General features: G+C 42.3%; 1 protein-coding gene across 3 annotated transcripts in view; it reads right to left on the minus strand.

Annotated features, from left to right (window-relative positions):
* The window catches only part of znf385c (zinc finger protein 385C), a 203,632-nt gene that overhangs the window by 3,207 nt on the left and 179,682 nt on the right, over positions 1-20,743 (minus strand). For all 3 annotated transcript variants that reach the window (XM_036938246.1, XM_036938244.1, XM_036938247.1), the window contains 5 exons: positions 13,214-13,445; positions 7,054-7,434; positions 4,956-5,149; positions 713-811; positions 41-130 (listed from right to left, as the gene is read on the minus strand). In XM_036938246.1, the coding sequence (XP_036794141.1) occupies positions 41-130; positions 713-811; positions 4,956-5,149; positions 7,054-7,434; positions 13,214-13,445 (996 nt within the window). The remainder of the gene's footprint in view (positions 1-40; positions 131-712; positions 812-4,955; positions 5,150-7,053; positions 7,435-13,213; positions 13,446-20,743) is intronic.

Genomic DNA, 20,743 nt, shown 5'->3' on the forward strand with positions numbered 1-20,743 from the left:
TTCTCCCCTGTCCCTGCCTGCACTGGGCCCTGCCACTCACCTGAGTAGAGAGAGAGGTGAGGTTGTACTGGCTGAACATTTTCTTCATGGCAGACACGGCCCCGCCTGCATACCCAGTCCATCTCACAGTCTGCAGGGAGGATGGGAAGAGGGGGAGGTAGAGGAGATGGAGATGCAGAGGAGGGAGAAATAGGGATGTGGTGGTGGGGTGGAGCGGAGCGGAGGAGATGGGGACAAGGAGAGGTTCAAGGGGAGGTGCGCACATGACAGGAGCACAAAAGTGATTAATATAGAGTGCTGATTCAGGCTGCATGCTTTGTCAGTAGCGGTAGTGCTGGGGGTATTTCAGCCTCCAGTCTCAGGTACACTACCACAAAGCAGTGTCCTTAACCTCTCTGACAGCACAGGCATACAGGCAGGCAAGCTGCTTCACAGGAGAGACAACCCCCTACGGAGTAGCAATGAGGTGTGTGTGTGTGTGTGTCAGGGTTGGAGACAATTACATTACAATTCAGTCAATTCAGGAGATAAAAATACATTTTATTCAGAGATCAAACATGATTGTTCATTATTTTCTTAGAGGATTTTCCAAATGTATGGGTCTTAAACTTGAATTAACCTCAAACCGTGCGTGCAACTGCGCGTGTGTCTACATGAACATTCATGTAATGGATGTGTGTGTGTGTGTGTGTGCGCGTGTGCCGTTTCTCACCGATAAGCTGGAGGTAGGCTGGCTCTTGTTGTGGGGACTGAACTTGGGTTTGGGGGGCTTTCCTGCCAGACGGTCCTTGTGTCTCCTGCTGTTCATGTGCTGAGGAGATCAGAGGAGAAACGTTAGTCTGCTAATCTAGTTATTAATGTTGGATTTATCTAGTGGACCATGCCTGATCTACACTGAGTGTACAAAACATTAGGAACACCATTCTAATATTAAGTTGCTTTTGCCCTCCTTTTGCCCTCAGAACAGACTAATTATGTCTTGCCCATTCACCCTCTGAATGGCACGCATGCACAATCCATGTCTCAATTGGCTCAAGGCTTAAAAATCCTTCTTTAACCTGACTCCTCCACTTCATCTACACTGATTGAAGTGGATTTAACAATTGACATCAACAAGGGATCATAGCTTTCACCTGGTCAATCTATGGTCATGGAAAGAGCAGGTGTTCTTAAGGTTTCGTACACTCAGTCAACCGTATTGTACACTCAATATGCACTATCTGAAAAAAATATTTAGAGGACGCAAAACCACAAAGAAAACCTACTACAACTTCCCTCTATCTACAGTATGCACGTCTATTTCTCTCTCCTCTGTTCTACTATCAACTGGCTAATCCTAGTTCATCAGAGGAGGTTTTAACAGTGCCATTGGAATACACTACTAAGGCTTGTTGTAGGCAAGGTTGCTACACATGCCCATATATATACTGTATCTTTTCCATGACCAGCTCGTCTGAGAGAGCTGCAAAACTTTCCAGAACCATCCCATCATACGATTACATCTACGATTGACTAAACATCACCAGGGAAGCAATTACCCGAAACAGCCTAGAAACGAAGTTCAATAAAACCATGTGCCTAGATTACCACACCATAAACACGTCAATTAACATACGTCTAACAGCTCGCACAGGCTCAAATAGACAGTTCTGAGTGAATCACCATACCATCTGATATACATCTGCTTAGTGTGGGAATGCTTTTTCCAGAATGGCTTTATTGTAATAAAAATGCAGTCGCTGGCACTGTGCCAGGTGAATTCAAACACACATTTCCACTGCTAGCATCACCTCAGGAGTTGTAAACCTTCTACTGTGACATGTGTAAAGAGCATTTAATAAGTTTGTTATTACATCATGGGTCCTGTGCTACCTTTAAAAGTGGGAGGGCTGAGGTAGTGACGCCATAGGCACAGTGCATTCGGAAAGTATTCAGACCCCTTCCCTTTTTCCACATTTTGTTATGCTACAGCCTTATTCTAAAATGGATTAAATATTTTTTCCCCCTGATCAATCTACACACAATACCCCATAACGACAAAGCAAAAACTGTTTTTTAGAAATGTTTGACAATTTATTAAAAATAAAGAACAAATACCCTATTTACATAAGTATTCAGACCCACGGACAACCATCTCTGCAGCACTCCACCAATCAGGCCTTTATGGTAGAGTGGCCAGACGGAAGCCATTCCTCAGTAAAAGGCACAAGACAGCCCGCTTGGAGTTTGCCAAAAGGCACCTAAAGGACTCTCAGACCATGAGAAACAAGATTATCTGGTCTGATGAAACACAGCAGTGGATTTCGAATAAGTCTCAATGTCCTTGAGTGGCCCAGCCAGAGGCCGGACTTGAATCCGATCGAACATCTCTGGAGAGACCTGAAAATAGCTGTGCAGCGACGCTACCTATCCAACCTGACAGAGCTTGAGAGGATCTGCAGAGAAGAATGGGAGAAACTCCCCAAATACAGGTGTTCCAAGCTTGTAGCGTCATACCCAAGAAGACACAAGACTGTAATCACCGCTAAAGATGCTTCAACAAATTATTCAACTGTAAGTATTCAACTTACAGTTCAAGTCGGAAGTTTACATACACCTCAGCCAAATACATTTAAATACATTTTTCACAATTCCTGACACTTAATTCCTCAAAGAATCCCTGTCTTAGGTCAGTTAGGATCAACAATTTAATTTCAGCTTTTATTTCTTTCATCACATTCCCAGTGGGTCAGAAGTTTTCATATACTTAATTAGTATTTGGTAGCATTACCTTTAAATTGTTTAATTTGGGTCAAATGTTTTGGGTAGCCTTCCACAACCTTCCCACAATGAGTTGGGTGAATTTTGGCCCATTCCTCCTGGCAGAGCTGGGGTAACTGAGTCAGGTTTGTAGGCCTCCTTGCTCACACACACTTTTTCAATTCTGCCCACAAATGTTCTATATGATTGAGGTCAGGACTTTGTGATGGCCACTCCAATACCTTGACTTTGTTGTCCTTAAGCCATTTTGCCACAACTTTGGAAGTATGCTTGGGGTCATTCTCCATTTGGAAGACCCATTTGCGACCAAGCTTTAACTTCCCGACTGATATCTTGAGATGTTGCTTCAATATATCCACATAATATTCCTCCTCATGAAGCCATCTATTTTGTGAAGTGCACCAGTCCCTCCTGCAGCAAAGCACCCCCACAACATGATGCTGCCACCCCCATGCTTCACGTTTGGGATGGTGTTCTTCGGCTTGCAAGCTTCCCCCTTTTTCCTCCAAACAGTTATGTTTGTTTCAACAGATCAGAGGATATTTCTCCAAAAAGTACAATCTTTGTCACCATGTGCAGTTTCAAACCGTATTCTGGCTTTTTTTATGGCGGTTTTGGAGCACTGGCTTCTTCCTTGCTGAGCGGCCTTTCAGGTTGTGTCGATACAGGACTCGTTTTACTGTGGATATAGATACTTTTGTACATGTTTCCTCCAGCATCTTCACAAGGTGTTCTGGGATTGATTTGCACCTTTCACACCAACTTACGTTCATCTCTAGGAGCCAGAACGCGTCTCCTTCCTGAGAGGTATGACGGCTGCGTGGTCCCATGCTGTTTATACTTGCGTACTATTGTTTGTACAGATGAACGTGGTACCTTCAGGCATTTGGAAATTGCTCCCAAGGATGAACCAGACTTGTGGAGGTCTACAATTTGGCAGAATTTTTTAAAAACTTTCTCATGATGTCAAGCAAAGAGGCACTGAGTTTGAAGGTAGGCCTTGAAACACATCCACATGTACACCTCCAATTGACTCAAACGATGTCAATTAGCCTATGAAAAGCTTCTAAAGCCATGACATCATTTTCTGAATTTTTCCAAGCTGTTTAAAGGCACAGTCAACTTAGTGTATGTAAACTAATGACCCACTGGAATTGTGATAGAGTGAATTATAAGTGAAATAATCTGTCTGTAAACAATTATTGGAAAAAGGAACTTGTGTCATGCACAAAGTAGATGTCCTAACCGACTTGCCAAAACTAGTTTCTTAATACATTTGTGGAGTGGTTGAAAAACAAGTTTTAATGACTCCAACCTAAGTGTATGTACACTTCCGACATCAACTGTATGTAAATGTCATATTTCTGTTTTTTTAATTTTATATATTTGCTAAAAAACTATTTAATCAATTTTAAAAGAAGGCTGTAATGTAACAAAATGTGGAAAAAGTCCATGAAAATAATTAGTCCAACCAAGAAATCAAGTGTTCATTTTGTTTGAAGAGGTAGTTCTATAGTCTGCCCTTTCAACATCTACTGTACTGACATCATCTGTCTGTCTGTGTGTGTCAAATCAAAATGTATTTGTCATGTGACAGGATACACTTGAAAAATAGATTTCAATCTCAATGTGACCTTAAATAAAGGATGAATAACTGATAACCCCACACAAAGCCAAAAACACTGCAGGACAAGGGTCATTTGAATGAGAGTCTTATTCGGTTAGCACTCTATCAAGCACTTCTCAGGGTGTGCAAAATTACCTACAAACCCCCTCTCTTTCCTCTTCTCACCATTCATATCACGCAAACAGCGCCAGGAGTACTGAGTAGCCCAGAGGGTCATATCTCTCCCTGTCTATCTCCCATACCCCATGGCTACGTTCACAATATTTTCCACTCTTCCCAGCCATTTTGAGCTCCATCAATTCAGAACACTGTCAGGACACGTTTAGTGGAGGAGGAAAGAGACCCAGTGTGTCAGATCTCCACATAGACTAGTGGCACACTGGCCTCACTGTGAGAGAACATGAAACCAGATCTTGTCCAGTCCAATCACCTGAGATCCACTCAGGAAGTCAACATATGAAATTATACCTCAGCTGTTTCACTTCTCTCCCCACTGCTGAACCCTGCTCACCCTGTGAAACCCCCAGTCCTCCCCTGCCACCCTCCCCTCGACCCCGAGCCTCCTCACCTGGCTGAGCTGGGTCTCCGAGTTGACGTAGATCTCACACACCTCGCAGTGGAAGTTCTTGCTGGGCACCCCTACGCTGCCCTTTGTGCCCAGGCGCTTGCTCTTGCAGGCCGAGCGCCCCCCAGCCCCCGCCATCTTCCCCCGGCGCCGCGGCTGGACGCTCTGGCCGTCCAGCATTTGTTTGTGCTTCGTACCTGGAGGAGTGGATTTGGAGGAAGAGAATGTCAGATACACTCTGGAGCAGGTACAGTATATATATATACAGTTGAAGTTGGAAATTTACATACACTTAGGTTGGAATCATTAAAACTTGTTTTTCAACCACTCTACACATTTCTTGTTAACAAACAATAGTTTTGGCAACTCGGTAAGGACATCTACTTTGTGCATGACACAAGTAATTTTTCCAACAATTGTTTACAGACAGATTATTTCACTTATAATTCACTGTATCACAATTCCAGTGGGTCATTAGTTTACATACACTACGTTGACTGTGCCTTTCTGGAAAATTCCAGAAAATTATGTCATGGATTTAGAAGTTTCTGGTCGGCTAATTGTCATAATTTGAGTGAATTGGAGGTTTTACCTGTGGATGTATTTCAAAGCCCACCTTCAAACTCAATGGCTCTTTGCTTCACATAATGGAAAAATCAAAAGAAATCAGCTAAGACCTCAGAAAAACAATTATAGACTCCACAAGTCTGGTTCATCCTTGGGAGCAATTTCCAAACGCCTGAAGGTACCACGTTCGTCTGTACAAACAATAGTACGCAAGTATAAACACCATGGGACCACGCAGCCGTCATACCGCTCAGGAAGGAGACGCGTTCTGTCTCCTGGAGATTAATGTACTTTGGAGCAAAAAGTGAAAATCAATCCCAGAACAACAGCAAAGGATCTTGTGAAGATGCTGGAGGAAACAACTGCAAAAGTATCTATATCCACAGTAAAACGAGTCCTATATCGACATAACCTGAAAGGCCGCTCAGCAAGGAAGAAGCCACTGCTCCAAATCCACCATAAAAAAAGCCAGACTACGGTTTACAACTGCACATGGGGACAAAGATCGGACTTTTTGGAGAAATATCCTCTGGTCTGATGAAACAAAAATATAACGTTTTGGCCATAATGACCATCGTTATGTTTGGAGGAAAAATGGGGAGGCTTGCAAGCCGAAGAACACCATCCCAAACGTGAAGCACGGGGGTGGCAGCATCATGTTGTGTGGGTGATTTGCTGCAGGAGGGACTGGTGCACTTCACAAAATAGATGGCAACATGAGGAGGAATATTATGTTGATATATTGAAGCAACATCTCAAGACATCAGTCAGAAAGTTAAAGCTTGGTCGCAAATGGGTCTTCCAAATGGACAATGACCCCAAGCATACTTCCAAAGTTGTGGCAAAATGGCTTAAGGACAACAAAGTCAAGGTATTGGACTGGCCATCACAAAGTCCTGACCTCAATCCCATAGGAAATTGGTGGGCAGAACTGAAAAAGCGTGTGCGAGCAAGGACTACAAACCTGACTCAGTTACACCAGCTCTGTCAGGAGGAATAGGCCAAAATTCACCCAACTTATTGTGGGAAGCTTGTGGAAAGCTACCTGAAACATTTGCCCAAGTTAAACCATTTGAAGGCAATGCTACCAAATACTATTTGAGTGTATGTAAACTTCTGACCCACTGGGAATGTGATGAAATAAATAAAAGCTGAAATAAATCATTCTCTACTATTATTCTGGCATTTCTTATTCTTAAAATAAAGTGGTCATCCTAACTGACCTAAGACATTGAATTTTTACGAGGATTAAATGTCAGGAATTGTGAAAAACTGAGTTTAAGTGTATTTGGCTGAGGTGTATGTAAACATCGGACTTCAACTGTATATATATTCGTCATTGGGGCAGAGAGAGAAAATTGCAATTTTAAAGCTAATTTCCTGCTATTCTACACATTTTCTGTAGATTTATTTTTTCTCAGTTTTAAAGCTAATAGCCTGTAATAAAAATAAATAAATCATGGCTTATGACGTGATCTTATGTTATCTGAGGGGGCTGCGGGGTGTGCTACGCCAGAGACTGTCGTGTTTGTACCACTGTTGTGTGCCTCCAGCTGGGATGTAGAGTTGACCGTGACCTTGCACACGGGACAGTGGAGGTGTGGCTTGATCCTCTTGGGGTCCTTGTCATCCTCACCCCCCTCTGTACTGGAAGTGTCCGGCTGGCTACCTGACTCCAGGACTGTTCCAGGGGCCTCTGGGCCTTGCTCGGGGCCACTGGTGTCTGAGGCTCCGCTCTCTGAGGCCTGTGAGGAGGGGGACACCTCACCCTGGGGCTCGGGGGACAGGGTGGCCAGCTCCATGGAGGACACCTCATATACAGGGGTCAGCATCACAGAGCTGCTGCTGCCGGGGCTTTTGCCCAGCTTCACAGCCTCACAATTCACCACTCGATCCAGGTCAGCAGGCAGCAAATCTGGGGAGGGGAAGGAGAGGAGGCAGTGGTCAGTCACTGAACATTACACTGGTGGTTACGGACGAGCGAAGAGCTTAATGCCTGAAGAAAGCCACCGAGGTCTACAGTTGCTGTGTTAATCTAGTCTGTACCTCTGTACCTCTGATAGTATAGCTGAAATGCTAACCGATGAAATGCATTGGTAAATGCTCATTCCCAAGTACTGCCTTCAAACGCTTCATATTACACAACAGGTTTATAGATTATGGAAACAGATTGTAAAAGCAACAATACATTTGTGAGTGAAAAGTGACATCAAATGATGGTTGTTCTCATTTGAGGCTAACTTGGAGAATTTGCTCATTTCTGTTCAGTCATTTATCTATAAATGATCATGAAGAGTTTGAAGACAAAACATAGGAATGAACATTTACCAATGCATTTCATGTTAGTATAGCTGAAATGCCACAAAGCTATCAGTCTTTGTTATTAACCCCGAGGGACAGACTAGACTAACACCGGGTAGATATTTTCTCTCTCACTCTCTCTCTCTCCCTCTCTCCCTCCCTCACTCACTCTCTCCCTCTCTCTTCAAATATCAACTTAAGGTCCTAGGGCTCAGTCAATTTAAACAAATGCATTGACTGCCGGGCCCAGCCCATAAGTCACTGGAGCTCCATTACGCATGCGCACACACACACACACACACACACACTTTGTGATGTTTTGGACTTCGGTGAGGGGTTTTTCGGCTGTTCAGTCACAGAAATGCTTTTCTGGAGGCAAGCCAAAGTTCGGAGCCGGAATCTACGCCCCTTCATCTGTGATTATTAAAGGATCCCTACTGTTGAACAAAGTCTTTGTCATTCAACAAGAGACGACTTGTTTTCATGCAAATTTTCCATTGAAGAATACTGCACCAAACATCTGTTAGATGTAAAATTGTGTGACTAAGATGTCTTCGGCAAAAACGTAAACATTAATGACAGATTTGATTGACTATTTTGAGGAAGTGCATACTGGCTATGTCATCTCAAAATGGAAAACAGTACAATTGCCGTTATTTCTCGTTTTTAAAGTGAAGGCCTTTTAAGGGAGTTTGCGAGCACACTCGTTCGGTTCGGCTAGCAGAGTTCGGATAGGCTCCAGCCGAACTGAAGCACCCTCTCAAACATCCTCCACAATCCTACTGGCCCCATTGATTTTCTCTTCTAAGTCCCAGAGTAAATTCATCATGGAGATAAGGGCTCTTCCTTATCGTTCTCCTTCCGGAGTAGAAGGAATCCTAGAAGGCTGAGATTAGATAATCCTTCCTCTCTGTAATGTAATGCGAGACTGAACCCAGGGAGATTCAGGTCCCCCCTCCAGCAGGGGATTGGTATGATCCTGGGCTTATGTGAAAGACAAAGATCGGGCCACCTGAGAAGACTCTGGAGGGGATGGATAGCGATCAATGGATTTAGCAGGAGGCCCAGAGAGGAGGACAGAGGATTGTGGGAATTAGTCCCTCCTCAGACGCCTTAAACTCATGAAGGGTTTTATTCTGAGCAAGAATGTTTAAGCTATCGTATCGGTGTTCACTTAAAGTGCCTTCAGAAAGTATTCACACCCTTGACTTTTTCCACATTTTGTTGTGTTACAGCCTGAATTTAAAATGGATTAAATTGAGATTTTGTGTCACAATACCCCATCGTCTCTAAGTTGAATAATTTTTTGCAATATGTTTACAAATTCATTCAAAATGAGAAGTTCAAATGTCTTGAGTCAATAAGTATTCAACCGCTTTGTTATGGCAAGTGTGAGCGGACCAAGTCATTTTGGTCAATACAAACACTCCAACATAATGAAAATCTCCCAAGGAAAAACATAGATCTTCTCAAGATGAAACAGGAACACAATACGATTATCATTAAACTACAACAAAAGTCACGGGTTTGTCACCATCTTAATGGTGCTTCATGGTTAGCTTCTCTCTCTTGGTAGCCATCTTCCAGAGATAGGTTTATCCTCCTTCTTGCTGGTTCCCTCCTCTCTCTTGTAGGGAAAAGATAATAGGTCATTAGTACCATCAGCTGTGCTTAATTGCCTCAGGTCCCCTTGACTCACATGCCTAGTTGGGCTACTATCCGTGAGTCCAGCCTGCCCTCTGGTGGTACTTCCACACAAGCCTAAATAAGCTCTGGAGTAAAAATGTGCTTAACAAGTCACATAATAAGTTGCATGGATTCACTCTATGTGCAATAATAGTTTTTAACATGATATTTTGAACGACACCTCATCTCTGTAAGGTCCCATTCCAGTTACTACAAAGATGCTGGTGTCCTTCCTAACTAAGTTGCCGGAGAGGAAGGAAACCGCTCAGAGATTTCACCAGGAATCCAATGGTGACATTAAAACAGTTACAGAGTTTAATGGCTGTGATCGGAGAAAACTGAGGAGGGATCAACAAAATTGTAGTTACTCCACAATACTAAATGACAGAGTGAAAAGACGGAAGCCTGTATAGAATAAAAATATTCCAAAACATGCATCCTGTTTGCAATAAGGCACTAAAGTAAAACTGCAAAGTGGCAAAGAAATGAACTTTATGTCCTGAATACAAAGCGTTATGTCCCCTTGTCCGAGAGAGATTTACATGGTTATCAAAACGTCAGGGTAAGCCTACACGAAACACAGCGCTTATTTGAAGTGTTTCTAAAATTCCCTATGGGAAAATGAATGGTGGAAAAATGATTGGAACCATTTCCCTGTTTGACCACTAGGTTTTATGGGTATTACAACACCTCCACTGAGGGGCTCTATAAATACTGTATAAGGACTAACTCTGTAGGAACGTCTGGTAAGTTCTTCCCACATTGGTGCACATTATACAGATAGATATAAAACATGATCCAGCATGACTTTGAATTGTCCAACAACTCAAAATCAAATAGTATCCTTACGTCTTAGACCTCAAATGTCTTAAAAAGAAAAACGACCATGGCAGTGATGTTGCAGAGTAGCACGACACAGATACATCTTTGGGTAAGCACAAGGATTGCCTTTGGGCAACACCTTCTGTCAGTCAGTGTCCTCCTCACTCATTCCAAATGTTCCCTGACTGAAGTGACTGTCACCCCAACGCTGGCTGTCAGCTCTAAGGCCAGTGTATTGGCAGGGAAGAGCCCCACACTGTCTGAGGAGCGGAGGGCTACAAATCCCTCTCCTGCAAAGAATCGATGTTCAGATCGATGTCTTGTTGCGAGTCATTCGTTTATTTGACCATGGAAAGGCAGAACAGTCCAATTAAATCAGTGTGTAGGGCTCAGACTGTAAACCGTGCAGTATCTGAATACTGTAAACTGTAGAGTCAGAGAGTATTGACTACATGACAGAGCTGACTGTTGTCATAGAGCTAGTAGCTATATTAATATTCTGATTAGAAGACTGTTAAACAAGCTCACACACTAGCGGAGTAGTGGTGAGCCCTCACAACCATGTTCATTAAACCAGCAGTGTGTACGCACGCGCACACACACACACACACACACACACACCCCAGCTTGTCTAGAATCACTAGTCCGTGACACTCTTAAAGAAAATGGACAACTTCCTCAAGGGAAATCCACACTATATTTCATCATTACAGAGGCGTCTGAGTTCTGTTCCCCTTGGAGACAGCTTCAACAAAAGAGTCAATCAAACGCTGAGGTGATTGATGGTTGTCATTGACGATGCCGGCCGGCCCAGTGTCTCTAGGCACCAGTATGCCGATCTCTCTCTCTCTCTCTCTCTCGCTCTCTTCTCAAATGGAAAATCATTCAATAAAATAATAATAATCATTTATATCAGCCTAATCGAGGTGTAGATTACATGACACATGCCAATGTTCTAACTTGTAACACAGCTGCTAGTGCATCCAATGGCAATGTCTGTAAAGTCGGCTAGTGTGGATATGATGGAATCTAGCCCTTGATTGGTTCCCAATGGGCGACAACATGGGCATTATGGTCCGATTGGCACCTGCCATGCTGAGTTTGATGACAGACAGAGATAATTTCAGTGTTAATTTTGAGTGTTCTCCAATTACAGTTTGGCATTGTAGCGCTCGCCGCCGCTGGCTCGCTCTGCTGCATTTCAATTTCACATCGGGCCAATCACACAATGTGGCTTATTAAAGAGCGTACCTCCTTGCAAAATTGCCTCAGAACTGTAAAATGATTTACAACATAAAAAATAGGCACAGCTTATCTACTTTCTCTTTCCACCGCCTCTCTTGCTCCCTCTCTCCTCTACCCCACCTCTCACTACCTTTCATTTAATCTTATCTCTCATTTTCTACTATTTTCATCCCAGCCGCTGCATCCCCCCTTTCAGACCTTGCTCTACGACGACAGAATATTAAAATTAGATTTGATGAGAGAGAGCGTTATCTTGCTCCCAGTCCTTTGTCCAGTTTCTCCTCTCGGAGAGAGAGAGTGAGTCAGTCAGTGAGTGCTGGGGGAAAGGAAAGTGTAGACTCTCTCCCAACCCACACCTCACTTCACCCTGATACCTTCCTATCTCTTCTCACTAATATTCCCTCTAGCATCAGAAAGAAATTAGTTTGAAATTCAGGTCTTGCAGTAATATTTTTCAGGCCAGAGTGATGGAGGGATAGATGGAGGGAGGGAGGGATGAAGGAGGGATATACAGGATAGAGGAGGAAACTAGTCTGGCAGACAGATCCTCGAGTCCCATCGCTGCAGATGGATAAACAGGGCTCCTGATCCTAAATGAGATCAATCATGTAACGTAATGGATGCTCTCTACTGGCTTCATCAAAAGACTACCGCTACATTTCATTGTATTGGTCCCAGACTCAGGAGATACATCCATAGTCTAGTCAGGTCCATTGTGGGGAATTTCTCTCATGTCACAAACAGTACGCCTACGTCCCAAATAGCACCCTATTCCCTCTGTGGTGTGCTACTTTTGACCGGTCAAAAAGAGTGCACTACATAGAGAATAGGGTGCCATTTGGGACACATACAAGTGTGCTGCAGTCAGATCATTCCTCGACTTCACAGAACTCTTTAGGAACTCCTGTACAGGGACCAGGCCTTTCTCTACAAGCATGGCAAACAGAGGGGAAGGGTGCAGGGAAAGTAAATTGAGAAAGTTGGGGGTAAGCAAACAATCCCCCAGGCTCAGAGCCACCATCCAACACCACGGGGGACAGATTGGATATAAGGCCCAGCTGGGAGGGACCTGGGGACCACTGGGGGTTATGATTGGATGTTTGGAGGCACCGCCATCCTATCCTCTCATACACCATGATCAGGAACATGGGTATGTGTGGGACAGGCCCTCCTGTTGTTAGACTTTAAACAGCAGACATTAAATAACACAGGGTAGAGCGAGAGAGATGGGGGGGGGGGGGGGGGGGGAGAGGGAGGGAGGGACAGGATAGCATCAAGAAATAATAATGACAAAGTACCGGAAGAGATGAGAGAGTGATGGAGGGAAAGGGATGAGATGAAGGGAGAGGGATAGAGGAGAAAGATGGAAGGACCGGAGAGAAATAGGAGGAGAGGAGACAGATGAAAGGAAGAAAGAGGGATTAGGGGTGGAAAGTGATGGAAAGAAAGTAGATGGATAAGAGGTAGGATGGAGAAGACTAAAGGGGGAAAGAGAGGGATGGGGGAAGATAAGTGAGCAAAGGGGAAAAGCAGAAAAAAATCAACAGAAAAAAGGAGAGAATTTGAAAGAACGATCAACTACACAGAGTGAATATAGATAGGTTTCTGTTTTCCCCTTTTCTCCCTCTCAGTTAACTTACTCGTTGCCTCCATCGGGCTTGTGTCCATGAGTGCGGGGAGGGTCTCAGTGGGAAGTGTAACAGTCGCAGCAGTCTTAGCCCTCTCCCTGTCCCGTTCTCGGTCTCGTTCCCGGTCTCTCTCCCTGCCTGTGGACGTGGCTTCCCCAAGTCGACGCTGACGGTTCTTCTGGGTCTCCATGGCTTTCAGCTTCCGGGCATGCTTATGCCCCTTATAGTGCGCCTCTGCCTGGTTCTGGAAGGGACCCCACAGAGAGCAGAAACACCACAGGAAGGTTAGCAGTAGTACTTATCCATAAACTGCTGTAAGACATGCACATTGAAAACACTCAAATATACAGTACCTCTGCAAAAGTAGAGATTACATTTTCATCTTTACACACACAAGACCTGGGTTCAAATACTATTTAGGACATTTCAATTACTTTCAAAGACACTTGGAAGTGAATATTTAGATATTTTTTATTTGAAAAAACAAGTAGTTGAATATTGGAATGTATTTGGAAATATCATGGAAAGTATTTGAAAATACTCCAATACACTGACTCAAATGCACTCCCATGCATTTAACCCAGGCATTTGTAATAGGTTATTTCGAACATTATTTGAAAATACTTTTAAATGGAAGTAGTTGATTCGGGCCACATTATTTGAAAATATTAAAATACACAGAAAATAATTATTTAAATAACAAATATTCAAATATGTATTTGAACCCAGGTCTGACAAATGCACAAACACACACACACATACACACACTGCTGCCTGTGTGAAGGAGAGAGTCTGTTCCTACCTGATAAGAGCACTAGCACAGTGGGAGGGCAGAGGTATAATTGCATGTGGAATGTGCAAAAAGAGACAGGATTCTATCTCTAAATCAGAATACTAAATAGGCACGCTGAGACAGACCCTGCAGACCGCACACATGCATGCACACACCACACAAACACAACACACTACATACCAAGCGTACTGTACACACGTGCATACACAAATGAACTGCACACACACCCAGTAGAGAACACATACATTCTGTCACATTCTCAGACACACTCAAAACACACACATACATTCTCCAAAATGGGCATTCACACTCCGCAGCACATTTTACCTTCACATTTAAATAATTCTCATGACCCAGCTCAATCCATGAGAAAATCCCCCGCTATCAGAGCAAATAGAAATAGCAGATGAATCGATAAAGACATCTCTCATTAAAATGTAAACAGGCTTTGAGACCTGTATTAATACCACCTCACCCTCGTTGGAGTGATGGATGACTACAAAGAAGGATAAATTATTGTTTCATTATTAACAAGGCATTTACATACCCCCACAAACACATACATACCCCCCACAGACAGACTCTCTCTCTCTCAAACAGAACCACAGCATTTTCACGACTTCCGCCGAAGTCGGTCCCTCTCATTGTTTGGGCGGTGGTCGACGTCACCGGCCTTCTAGCCACCAACGATCCACTTTTCATTTTCCATTTGTTTTGTCTTTGTTTTACACACCTGATTTCAATCCCCAAATTACTGTTTCATTATTGAACCCTCTGTTCCCCCATGTTTTTTTGTGTGTGATTGTTTATTGGATTTTCGGTCTGTCATGGTGTGCGTGTATTTGTTACTTTGTATGTTTGACATTTTGAATAAAAGTACGTTGATTACTCATATCTGCTGTCCTGCGCCTGACTTGCTACACACAGGACCCATTACAACCATAAATCAAATTATGTTTGTTTTGACAAACTGCATTAGTTCTGGGTGGAGTGGTGTCAGCAATTCAAGCTTTCATCTAGACTAATGTTCATTACTGTAAGAATACAGTTTGGTACAATTTTCTCAAGTTTGTGATGAATTGTCAAAACTCTTAGTACAAAACTCCCAACTGGTAACACTTCTAACACAGCCAGTCTAACATTCAAAATCTTTCATTGTGCATTCATTTGGTTTGCAGACGTCTTTCGCCACACAACCATTGATACAACACACACGTTTACTGTGAAATATAATGAGTACATTAGTTTAATCACCAAAACACAACATAATGATATCTTCTCAATGTAGTTATTTTAACAACCACTTAGCAATAGCAAAAATGTAAGATAAAACGTTTCAAAATTGCTATTTGAATGTAGATGCTACAGTACTGTAAATTACAGTACATTACACTGTTTTCACATTAGGCAATACACTTGTACTACCCATTAAAAGTGACTGAACATCAAATTTCCATAATTTATATCCCATGTGTGATCAACGGTGTGATCATTAAAGACATCTTTCACAATGTAACAAATTAAATAAATGACATAAACATCATGTTTAACAGGTACTAGTTTGCATCACGCCTGTCTTGAGCATTTGGCCATAGGTTGTCATCGAAATCGCAGTAAATATCCTTATTATTCATGCACTTGGGGAAAAACCTTTCGGTATGGTGAATCCAAGCCTGACATAGGACTGGGTTGATGTTATTTCATGCCGCGCCGATGCCCGGAAGGAGGGTGGTACGTTTATGGGGATATAGCAACCGTACATCTTCCACCTGTATTGTAATCGTGTATTGTACTTTACAGTATTGTATTTTACACATGTATTGTAGTGGTCCTGGACATGGCTCAGTTCATAAGCGCGTGGCACTAGCAATACCAGAGTTGTGGGTTCGATTCCCACTGGGGAATGTGTGGGCACATAATGTGTGGGCTTTTGTCACTTTGGATAAATGGCATATATTAAGGTATTACAGAACTGTGTCAGCCAGTGTCAAAAAGACCCGAACAACTTCATTCTGGGGATGCATTTCTTTCTTGTTTTGGACATTCAGGGTGATTTACGTATTGGTATTGTATTGATAAATGTATTCCTGCCCTGCAGGAGCTAGAAACACAAGCATTTCACTGTACCTGCTGTACCATCTGCGTATATGTGTACTTGTATGTGTACTTATATGCGTACTTATATGTGCGACCAATACACTTTGATTTGATTCGTTACAAACCGTATTTCTCTTGATCTTGTCAATACTGGATCAGATTTTTTTTCCCCAACTTACTGTGAAGTGAAATCGTCATAGTCATCAAAGCAGTACATTCGAGTTTATATCATATCTTTTATGTTTCTACTTTACAGACACACATTTTATTGATCGTTTTCTAAATCTGTAGCAGAAAAACCAGTACACATGTCAAATCTATAGGTTAACCAATCGGATGAAGTAATAGTCAAATATATTTTTACAAAAGAAGAGAATCATATCAAAAGTAATGTGAGCTTGGCATTGTGAAATGACTTTATACATAGATGTATTGAAATTTGAAACATGTATTTCTAGATTAAACACTGATTAAGATTGGTGACAAAGGGACTGTATGAATTGGTGTGTTGTTCTTAGTCAGTTGAAAATGTGTTTAGAGTTTGAAACAACTGCCTTTTTGACGATCTGTTTTGAGCTTTGATCTAAGAGTTATGAAAATTAACCATATACTTGTGAAAATTGTACCACATGATTGTGAAAATTGCACCAAACCAAAAAAAACTGAAAATCTTTTCGATCCTGGGTGCTGATTGGCTGAAACCATGGTGACTGTGAAATATCAAGGCTACTGCATAAACAGCAAGACAAATAGTTAGCTCAGAATTAATCAAGTAAATGCATTCCTCACTCTGGCTGTCTGTGTGTTCTGCTCTGTCATGACCTCATAATTATGACCTCACAGCTGTCTCTCTATCCAGCTCCTCTTTAGAATTCGAAGAATTTCCTATCTCGCCATATAAATGCAAATAAGTCAGACAATAATCCAAGCCGCAAATAGACCTGAAATGAATTGTGGGGAAGAAATTAGAAAGAAGAGAAAGAGTGGGTTCTACTTTGATGGGCAAGCCAATGAAGGAATCCTAAGTGATAGAGAGAAGCGTGGAAGTGACTCACCCTGTTCAATTAAGCTTCTTTCACACAATGAGACCTTCTCATTAGAATGAATACAACACACTGATGCTTCTCTTGGTTTTGTATCTTCTCTCAACTGCCTCAGCTTCCATAATAACCTTAATAGCCATGGTACTGCACACACGCGACACACACGCACACACGCGACACACACGCGCGCGGCACGCACGCACACATGCACACACGCACACACGCACACACACACACACACACACACACACGACAATAAAGCAATGTGGGTAAAAGTAAAAACCAAGGCAGCTCAGATCCATCAGAACCATGGTGTTTGGCTATATGCAGTTGAATATGTCCACTGTGTACAGTATTAACAAAACAAATGATGTACCTACTGTTCTGTGTCGGGAGCTCTGGCTATAAATAAACCACCAGCAGCCATCAACACTTCTATAAACACTACTTGGACTATAATATTTCACCATGTCGTCTGACTGATCGGCCGTGAAAATGCTTATGAGATTATTGTGCTGTGACAAATCAGCTCTGCTCTCTTTCAGCCCCTGTACGTTCTCCGCTCTCCAGTCCAACTCCGAGCCATACAGTATGCGACACACGGAGAGACAAGGAGACACAGGGAGTGTGAAATGAACATTAGCATGAGCACTTAGCATTTTAAAAGGCACTGACTGTCACGTCACACTACCAGACATGAATGCAGGCTTTGAGACTCTTTCTGCAATGAAAAGCGCTAAAGAAGTTGAATAAATTCTTATCATTACACGTTCTGTAAATAAGGCCTCTGTCTGACTATTCCAAGTGCAACATCGAATGTACGTTAACAAATATTCTTTATATTTCAAATAAACATGACAGAGCGTAGAGCTAATAAACAATATCTAACAATAAATAGTATACAATATACTGTAAATAAATACTTATATAGACATCTCCTCATTTTCCATTTGAAGTTTATTTACAGTTTGACTGAGGAAGTTTTCCTCCTTCCTTCTGTTGTGACTAGGGGGCAGTATTTTCATTTTTGGAGGAAAAAAAGTTCCCGTAGTAAACGGGATATTTTGTCAGGACAAGATGCTAGAATATGCATATAATTGACAGATTAGGATAGAAAACACTCTAAAGTTTCCAAAACTGTATTGTCTTTGAGTATAACAAAACTGATGTTGCAGGCGAAGCCTGAGAAAAATCCAATCTAGAAGTGCCTCATGTTTTGAAAGCGCTGCGCTCCAATGCGTCCCTATTGAGCAGTGAATGGGCTATCAACCAGTTAACTCTTTCTCCGTATTCCCAAAGGTGTCTACAGCATTGTGAAGTAGTTTTACGCATTTATGTTGAAGAATACCCGTAAGCGGCTACATTGCGCAAGTGGTCACCTGATGCTCCCAGAGAGATTCTCGCGTTAAATACAGAGTTAGCCATTACTCCAATCGGTCCTACTGAAAAATGAATTGTCCCGATGGATATATTATCAAATAGATATTTGAAAAACACCTTGAGGATTGATTATAAACAACGTTTGCCATGTTTCTGTCGATATTATGGAGCTAATTTTGAATATTTTCCGCCGTTTTCGTGACTGCAATTTCCGGGCGATTTCTCAGCCAAACGTGAAGAACAAACGGAGCTATTTCGCCTACAAAAATAATATTTTTGGAAAAAAGGAACATTTGCTATCTAACTGGGAGTCTCGTGAGTGAAAACATCCGAAGCTCATCAAAGGTAAACGATTTCATTTGATTGCTTTTCTGATTTCCGTGACCAAGTTACCTGCTGCTAGCTGGACAAAATGCTATGATAGGCTATCGATAAACTTACACAAATGCTTGTCTAGGTTTGGCTGTAAAGCATATTTTGAAAATCTGAGATGACAGGGTGATTAACAAAAGGCTAAGCTGTGTCTCAATATATTTCATTTGTGATTTTCATGAATAGGAATATTTTCTAGGAATATTTATGTCCGTTGCGTTATGCTAATTAGTGTCAGGCGATGATTACGCTCCCTCATGCGGGATGGGGAGTCATTAGAGGTTAATAGGCTGTTTAATTATGGCTGCAGGGGCAGTATTGAGTAGCTTGGATGAAAAGGTACCCAGAGTAAATGGACAGCTCCTCAGTCTCATTTGCTAATATACGCATATTATTATTAGTATTGGATAGAAAACACTCTAAAGTTTCCAAAACTGTCAAAATATTGTCAGTGAGTATAACAGAACTGATATTGCAGGCGAAACCCCGAGGAAAATCAAACCAGGAAGTGGCTTCTATTTTTAAAACTCCATGTTCCATAGCCTGCTTTTGCTCCATTTAAAGGGATATCAACCAGATTCCTTTTCCTATCGCTTCCTCAAGGTGTCAACAGGTGACCGCTCTTTCCTGTGGATTTCTGAACATAACTGACCAAACAAACGGAGATATTTTGGATATAAAAATAATCTTTATGGAACAAAAGGAACATTTATTGTGTAACTGGGAGTCTCGTGAGTGAAAACATCTGAAGATCAAAGGTAAACGATTAATTTGATTGCTTTTCTGATTTCGTGACCAAGCTACTTTGATGCTAGGTGTTCATAATGTTTTGTCGAGCGATCGATAAACTTACACAAATGCTTGGATTGCTTTCGCTGTAAAGCATATTTTCAAAATCGGACACGACAGGTAGATTAACAAAAGGCTAAGCTGTGTTTTGCTATATTGCACTTGTGATTTCATGAATATAAATATTTTTAGTAATATTATTTGGATGTGACGCTATGCAATTCAGCGGTTGTTGATGAAAATGATCCCGTTAACGGGATTGCAGCCATAAGAAGTTAAAGCTCAGTGTCCCCCTGCCTTCTCATCCCCCCTCAAACCCCCAGACCTGACACCTCTCTCCAACTGTAGCTGGCGCTGTGTGGAGGGAGGATGGGAATGGGATTTGCTCTACCGTGTGAAGCCTGGAGAGAACACCTGCCAGTGCCTGCTCTGCTTTCCTTTCCCCCTCAGCCCCAGCTCACCCTCTTCTGTGTCTCTTCTCCTCTTTGAAGATCAAGTCTCAAGAGGATGTGTGTGAAACACTATTTGTGTGTTCCTCTGTGTGTATGTGGGAGAGAGAGGGACAGGGAGAAAGAGAGGTTTTTTAAAATTGTATTTTAAATCAGCCTTTGCCCAACTCTTAGGTGTTTGTATGTTTAAGACATTCAATTTGATTGGTTGTTTGTTTATGTGATTGTGTGTGTGTGTGTGTGTGTGTGTGTGTGTTTGAGGTGGCAGGAATGGGAGAAATCAAAAGAGGAGTTGAGAATGTGGGCTCCTGCCTGGGCTCGTGATTGTGTCTGCTCTTTGCTGATAAATGGAAGCTTTCCCTGCTGTCTAATCCCTCGCACCAAAACAACCTACCGCAGTACGTACACACAGACACAGACACAAACAGACACACACACACACACACTTCAGATATCCAGAAATACAGAAAAGCAAATTAATACCTAACGATTTAATAATAAGAACATTTCACACAGAGGAACAGACATGCACACACTCACGAGCGCGTGGATACACACACACATACACACGCATGCACGCTGAGAGCCCGACTGGACTCCCTATCAGCCGCCACAGATA

This window comes from Oncorhynchus mykiss, chromosome 12, assembly GCF_013265735.2.
Source record: "Oncorhynchus mykiss isolate Arlee chromosome 12, USDA_OmykA_1.1, whole genome shotgun sequence".
NCBI lineage: Eukaryota > Metazoa > Chordata > Actinopteri > Salmoniformes > Salmonidae > Oncorhynchus > Oncorhynchus mykiss.